Source organism: Lepus europaeus, chromosome 5 (assembly GCF_033115175.1).
Source record: "Lepus europaeus isolate LE1 chromosome 5, mLepTim1.pri, whole genome shotgun sequence".
NCBI classification, from domain to species: domain Eukaryota; kingdom Metazoa; phylum Chordata; class Mammalia; order Lagomorpha; family Leporidae; genus Lepus; species Lepus europaeus.
In genome coordinates this window covers 92790644-92798463 of record NC_084831.1, presented here as the reverse complement: position 1 = coordinate 92798463, position 7820 = coordinate 92790644, and the positions used below count along the sequence as shown (strand labels likewise).

General features: G+C 39.9%; 1 protein-coding gene across 1 annotated transcript in view; it reads right to left on the bottom strand.

Moving 5' to 3' along the window:
* Window positions 1-1011: 1011 nt before the first annotated feature.
* Window positions 1012-7820, bottom strand: part of SNX7 (sorting nexin 7) — a 148977-nt gene continuing 142168 nt past the window's right edge. Inside the window, exon 9 of the mRNA XM_062191805.1 lies at window positions 1012-1427. Within this exon, the coding sequence (XP_062047789.1) occupies window positions 1419-1427 (9 nt within the window). The 3' untranslated portion in view covers window positions 1012-1418. The remainder of the gene's footprint in view (window positions 1428-7820) is intronic.

Genomic DNA, 7820 nt, shown 5'->3' with positions numbered 1-7820 from the left:
AAACAGAGTAGAGTAGCTAACTATTACTGTGAACACATCATGTGTTTATTTCCCTTGAGAAATTTCTTTAACTTGTTTGGTGGCAGTGTCAGGAGAAACCATTGTTTCAATCATTTTTGAATTAGACTCTTCACAGTTACTAATATCCTGGAAATATAAATTCAGCACCAAATTTTGTTCAGTAGCACACACAAGACCCCAACTTGGCAAAGAGAACATGAAGAATTATGTGATACTCCACTAAGTGTTCTTGCTGAAGAATATCCCAGCCATTTGATGGAAGGTGGCCTCTACCTGTTTATATCCCTGAGAGGTTTCATAGCCTACAAAGGCCATAATTTTACCAAATCAATGAACTAACTTTGAATTCTGCACACCTGTTATTCTAATACTGCTGGGAGAACCCAGTGGAAAATTTCCTCCATGGAAACCAACTTTTCCTTATCCATTTTAAGATAGATACTAATTTTAGTTGTTTACCACTTTGACTTCCAATTAAGAGTAATATGCTGGGAACTCTCAAACAAGTCTATTCAGGAGTGAGTGAGGCCAAATATGAAGTCTCAAGCCAGGAAGTAGGCACAACAAAATTTGGCAAATTCTCCGAGAGGCCCTCCAGGACAGAAAAAGAAGGCCACCTTGCTGGGTTATCTCCTTACTCATCAATGGCTGGTTGTGGCCCCCTTATCCATGTTGAAGGGATGCATAACTACATCTAAAGGTACAAGACTATATTGAATTAAATTCAGTGACATTGTAGAAGCGGTCATTTGTGCCTTCATAAACATGGGTACCCAAGTCTCAAATATGTGTTGTACTGGTGTCACCTGTATAAGATTTCTATACCTGTAGCAACTGGGTTCTGAATTGCAAAAGTCAGGGTATCACCCCCAGGGAGTGCAAAAAACAAACAATGGTGATGTCAAGCATATCAAGGGTAATTGACCACTCTCTGGAATTTCAGAGTGTTTCCTAATTGGATTTATTTCTGTTTTTTTCTTTTTAACCCCCAATCCCAAAAATTACTGTGGTTTCATGCCAGAGCAAAGCACAAGCTTTTCCTAAAACCATTGACAGACTATGGTCCTATGTATTACCTTGTGTGGAAAGAGAAAAGGTTAGGGGCCAGGGCCATGGCTCACTAGGCTAATCCTCCACCTGTGGTGCCGGCACCCCAGGTTCTAGTCCTGGTTGGGGCGCCGGATACTAGTCCCAGTTGCTCCTCTTCCAGTGCAGCTCTCTGCTGTGGCCCGGGAAGACAGTGGAAGATGGCCCAAGTGCTTGGGTCCCTGCACCCTCATGGGAGACCGGGAGGAAGCACCTGGTTCCTGGCTTCGGATCAGTGCAGCACGCTGGCCGTAGCAGCCATTTGGGGAGTGAACCAACAGAAGGAAGACCTTTCTTTCTGTCTCTCTCTCTCACTCTGCCTGTCAAAAAAAGAAAGAGAAAAGATTAGAACTATTGGAAGTAAGAGAAAAAATAAGGCCCTTGTGGTGATGGCGAACTCTTGACCGCAATTTTGGAAAAACTGTTCAGATGTTATGATGCTGTCTGCATCTGGGGAAGAATTTTCTTAGGTAGCTTTAACTTAAAGTCTCAAACAGATGAACTGTTCACAATTTCAGTTCACAATTGATGGCTCTGATAGGTCTAAGAGTCAAAGGGATCACACAAACAAGACAAGTGTCTGCTAATACTAACTGATAGAATCAAAAAGGGAGAGAAAGATCCAATATGGGAAGTGGGATACACAGCAGACTCATAGAATGGCAGACATCCTAAACAACACTCTGGCCTCAGAATCAGCCCTTAAGGCATTCGGATCTGGCCCCATGAGAGTATTGTAGGCATGGAAAGCCAAGATACCATGGAAAAGAAAAAAAAAAAGAAGAAGAAGAAGAAGACCTAAATGAAAGATCTCTGTGAGTGAGATCCCAGTGGAAAGAACGGGGCCATCAAAGAAGAAGGTACCTTTCTCTGAAGGGAGGAGAGAACTTCTACTTTGACTATGACCCTATCGGAATAAGATCAAAGTCAGCGAACTCTAAAGGCTTCCATAGCCCTGGCAACTCATGACTAGAGCCTAGGGAGATTACTGACGCCATGAACAGGAATGTCAAATTGTTAAGTCAGCAACAGAAGTCACTGTGTACTTACATCCCATGTGGGATCTGTCCTTAATGTGTTGTCTAATGCGCAGTGATGCTATAACTAATACTGAAACAGTATTTTTACACTTTGTGTTTCTGCGTGGGTACAAACTGATGAGATCTTTACTAATTATATACTGAATCGATCTTCTGTATATAAAGATAATTGGAAATGAAAAAAAAACCTGGTGTTAAATTGGAAATGGCATAGAAAATTAATTAATTAAAAAAATATTATGTAGGATCTCTGTCTTTAATGTGCTGTACACTCTTATTTAATGCTATAACTAGTACTCCAACAGTATTTTTTTTCACTTTGTGTTGCTATATGGGGGCAAACTGTTGAAATCTTTACCTAATATATATTAAACTGATCTTCTGTATATAAAGAGAATTGAAAATGAATCGTGATGTGATTGGAAGGGGAGAGGGAGCGGGAAAGGGGAGGGTTGTGGGTGGGAGGGAAGTTTTGGGAGGGGGAAGCCATTGTAACCCATAAGCTGTACTTTGGAAATTTATATTCATTAAATAAAAGTTTAATAAAAAAAGAATAAAAGATATAAAATACCAAAAAAAGTATATTTACAAATATATGATTAAAAATCCACCACTTGAAGCCTTTCTTGTCTCTGCAGAGTTATAAATTCAACAAAACAAATACTGATTAAAAGCTATTTTTTCAATTTAGAATAGTCACTCCACCAATATTTCTTTATAATTTGAATTATCTTGCTTGCTCCATGGTGAATAGTAGAATAATGGAATATAAATTTTTTAATGGTGGAAGCTTCCAAGACTTGAGGAGGAACACACAACTACCCAGGCTTTCTGTGAGTTCAAACTTAATACTAAAATTATACTCCCTCAGACACCAATTTTTCTTTTCTCAATCAGATGCATTCCACCATAAAATAAAGTCTCATAAGGAAGTTTACTTGGATCAGTCCTGTGAAATTCATTCAAATTTCACATCCTTACTATATTTTAGCATGAGCTGACTTAACATGAAATCTACCCATGCATTCCCTTGATATCCAGGTTCAATTTTAGAACAATGGGATTCAATCTTAATTCTGTTGATCTGTGATGGCAACACAATAGCAGAAAGAAATTCAGCTACTTGATGTTCATGTTTAATGGAAGTCCCACTAGATATGAGAAACCCCTCTGTTCCTGTAATATGTCAAGATCATGAACAACCACAAAACCATATATTCTATCTATGTAAAACTTTCTTTAGAAAGAAATTATTTATTTACTTGAAATTCAGAGAGAGAGAGAGAGAGATCTTCCTTCTACTGGTTCACTCCCCAGATAGCCCAGGGCTGAGCCCAGCAGTAGCCTGGAGCCAGGAGCTTCATCTGCGTCTCCCACCCTAATGGCAGGGGCCCAAACACTTGGGCCATCTTCAGCTGCTTTCCCAGGCTATTAGCAGGGAGTTGGATTAGAAGTGGAGCAGATGGGTTTCAAACTGGATTGCTTAGGGGATGGCGGCATCATGGCGGCTTCACCCACTATGCCACAACACTGGGCCCTGTGTATAACTTTATTGGTTTTTCCCTTAGCTGTATGACAAGCTTGAGGGAAAGCAAAAATCTCTGCAGGTTGGCCAGACTTAAATTGAGGAAGAATTCCTCCATTTAATAGTTCATTTTTATTTGTGATAGAATACTCTACCTGATATTTTTTGTCTGAGTTTGGTGTAAGATTCAATAAAAAAGAATCAAATTAGAATTAGCTAATAGAGCAATGGATTTCCACACATGAGGAATTACTCATCATGATACCACATTCACACAACTGTCTTTACCATTATCAGGTAATGATAGTAAGGTAGAAGGTTTAAGTAAGTTGCAGCATTTTAGATGGAGATTGGAAGGAGACAAAATGATTTCCTAAAAATATTAGTCTGTTCATTGAAAGATACTGGATTTGGCTGGACTTCGATAGATTTTCCACAGCATGTAGAAACTACAAGAGATCCTCCCTAATGTTAACTCAAATTAGACTTTGACTAACATACCGCTGTTGCTTTTTTTAATGGTTAAAAATTGCCTTAGTGACTGGATCAACTGCAGGTTGTCATATGCCATAGACTTATATTTTCCCCCTGTTTCTGTGTAAGAACTCCTAGTGCCTGCATTTTATGCTTGTGCATGAATAATGGGAAAGGCTTAGTACAACTTGGTAGCAATAATCATGGGTTATTGTAAGGCCAGCTCTGTTTCATTAGAGGCATGGTCATGAACTGCCTTCCCAAAGCAAAGGTCCTGACACTGCACTGGTATTGAGGTCATCCAACCGTGAGGTCACAGGGGAGATTTAGGAACCTTGTAGCTGCAGCATCCTGCAAGTCCAAGAAAGCCTTGCAACTGTCTTTTAGTTGTAGGCTGGGGAAATTTCTCAATAGTTGTGTTCCCTTGGGGAGAGGGAAGTTCCTCTAACAGTCATACGCATGTCCTAAATACTGGATATTTTCCCTTGAAAACCACATCTTTTCCATCAAAACCTTATGACCCTTACGCACAAGTTGTTCTAAGAAGTAAATTGAGTCACTTTCAGATCAGTTTCTAGCTGGAGGACGCAAAAAAGATTGTCAAATGACTGAATTATGGTAGAATTTGGGGGCAATTGTGGGATTTCCAAGTGCTAATGAAAAATGCCTGAAAAAAATAAAATGGGGCCTCAGTCAATTCTCTTGGCACAATAGTCTAGGTGTTCTATTGATTTTTCCAAAGAAATGCAAACAAATACTGACTTTCTTAACTGGAATTCTAAGAGCAGTGATCAAAGGGCTATGACTAAGAATCATTTTAAATCAACAGGCACATTGGACAATTGTTTGTATTCGAAACCACAGGAAACCTAGGTATTGCACTGTATGAATGGCTCATAGTTGTTTAACAAATACTCACCCTTGTCCACTTGTGCTTTGTTTTGCCCAGCAGGACTGTAGTATTATAAGGACTGGTGCATGGAATGATAAACATGTGTTTTCTTCTGAAATAGTAAGAGTCCTTTAATTGCTTCAGGTTTCAATGGTTATTGGGATAATTTAGAACAAAGTTTAGAATTATCTATTTGGACTTTCACAGCTCCAAAACTTCAAACTTTCTTCTCTCAGTGGAAGAATAAGCCTACAAACATTCAGATATTTTAGAAAGGTCAGGGAGTCATAATGCAGGCCTGAGTTTCAAACACATCCATTTCTGCCCACAGGGAGCACAACAGATTTGGTTCAGGAGAGTCAGGAAACTAAGATTATTTCTCCCTCTGAAGAGAACTTCATCCTTCCCTTTCAAGAGCCAGTCTAGCCCTAGCAAGTTCACAGGTGTGGTATTACACAGTAAAAAGGTATGTTTTTCTGGAAATGCCCACCATGTCCATTGGACAGCTCAGATATATGTGCCTCTTGTACCTGACTTGAAACTCTCACCATAGAAATTACCTTTTTTCTCCAAGGGATTTAGAGTGTCCCAGGTATAACAGGAAGGGGCAGGCATTATCAGAAACATTTTACTGGAAAATCACTCAGAGCCCCATCATGTTCATTATTTTCTCATGGACTTTGTCTAGTGAGAAAACAGGTAAGCCCCAAAGGAAAAGGGGTTTATTTGCAGACCGACATAAAAGTAAACAATGTCCACTCCAGTGCTTTGCTATATTGCAATAGAGGAAGAACTCTAGAGGTACAAGATTCATTATCCAGGCCTTTTCTGCTTTGGTTTATTTTATTTATTTATTTAAATATTTATTTCATTTATTTGAAAGGTAGAATGATGGAGAGAGGAAAAGACAGAGAGAGAGATAGAGGAAATCTTCCATCTGCTGGTTCACTCTCCAAATGGCCACAAGGCCAGATATGGGCCAGGCTAAAGCCCTGAGCCCAGAACTCATTTGGGAATCCCAGGTTGGTGACAAGGGCCAAGCACTTGTGCCATCTTCCACTGAATTCCCAGGTGCTTTAGCAGGGAGCTGGATAAGAAGCAGAGCAGTCAGGACTAGAATTAGTGTTCCATTATGGGATGCCAATGGCCTAACTCACTGTGCCACAACACTGGTCCCTCATCTATAGTTTAAAATAAAGAAAGGAAAGTTCCTTTGGTCCACTTCTTTGCAATTACTGCAGTTAGAGGAACATAAGCTTGTTAGCCTTTGGAGTCATTTTTCCCCTCTTTTCCAGTGTCCTCTCAAGATGCTCGGCTAACGCCACTGATTCAACCATCTCTGTAACCTCTCATTCCAGATTTTATTTTTTAATTATACCAGTAAGTTCAAGATGAAGTCCTTTTACAGATAAAGCACATAATGTCATTTCAATTCCTGCTGGAAATACGCCCTGATATATTTCTAGTGCAGAATTCTTCTCAAACTGTTTCCAAAGGAGCTCTATAATCTGAACCTGGTTCAGCCTTCTGCCTACAAGACTGTGCAATGGATCCATCAATTCTCTGCAGGGAAACTTCGGAGATTGAATTTCAAAGGCTTTCAGCAATCTTCCTAGCTCCCCTTGATCCCTCCCTGGAAGAGGTTTTGGAAGATTCTTTAATACTTTGCTCAGGATCCTTCCATTCTGCTTCGGTCACCCATTCTCAAGCTTCACTGTGTACCGGTGTCATATGTGTAAACTGGCCAATGTCAGGGAAGCATGGATCATAAGAGCCTATGTGAATGCTAAATTCCTCAGGAAATTTTTGAGGATTTTCTTTTAGATTTGGAAATTCCTTTCTTATAATGGCTCTCTGCTCTGCCTCAGACCATGGTATAAAAGTGGTTATCACAGGCAGATCTGATAGGTCAGAAGGTCTCAATTTGTAAAGCATCTGTCTACCTTCCTCTGTTTTATTATCTTCAAGGGGAAAGGTATTTGGGCCAATGGATTAGTAGACTCAGAGCCTTTATGTAAAGCTGCACAGAGGGAAGGGATGGTAGGGGTCAGTTTAAAGTACAGTCCTCTTTCATCATTGCCTCAGCCCGCAGCTTTAAGTTAATCATTTGCCTCTTCCAAAGAATCTTCCAAGGAAGCAATTTTTAATTCATTTCATCTTTAAAGTGCTTCCACACATCAGCTAGAGAACACATCTTACTGTTTCTACTGGAGTTCTGCTCCCTGTTTTCATAATGAAATAATAAATAAATAAATTATTGAATGCAAATTACATGTGGCTATTAGTTTTCTAAGCTGCATCTACTATGGTTAACCCATCACCCCAAACATGATGCTGATATGTGAACCCTGATGGAGTTCTAGAAGGTGAGAAGTCCTTAGATTCCTTGCATTGTGATGAGCCCAATTACCAAGAAAAACAATAGATACAAATTTTAAAAATCAACAAACAAAAATACTCATCTAAGGCCTTAACTATATCCAATCCAGTTAACTGTCAAGTACAATTTGGCCCTGAATCCAGTTGAGATTCTGTATAACCCAGGGAGACATGGATGCTATCTTAACTGAAGCCAATTCAGGAAAGTGGGAAAGAGATGCCAAAATGTTTGTTCAAACGAGTTCAGAGAGCTCAGAACACAACTCCGTGGAGTTCAGGATCTGAGGTAGAGACCCACCCAGGCTTTCCAGTTGCCTCAAGAGAGTACTGGGCTTGAAGGGCCCTAGGGGGTACCTGACAGGTGACTGGCTGCTTCCGGGATTGCTAGAAGTTCTACATCAGG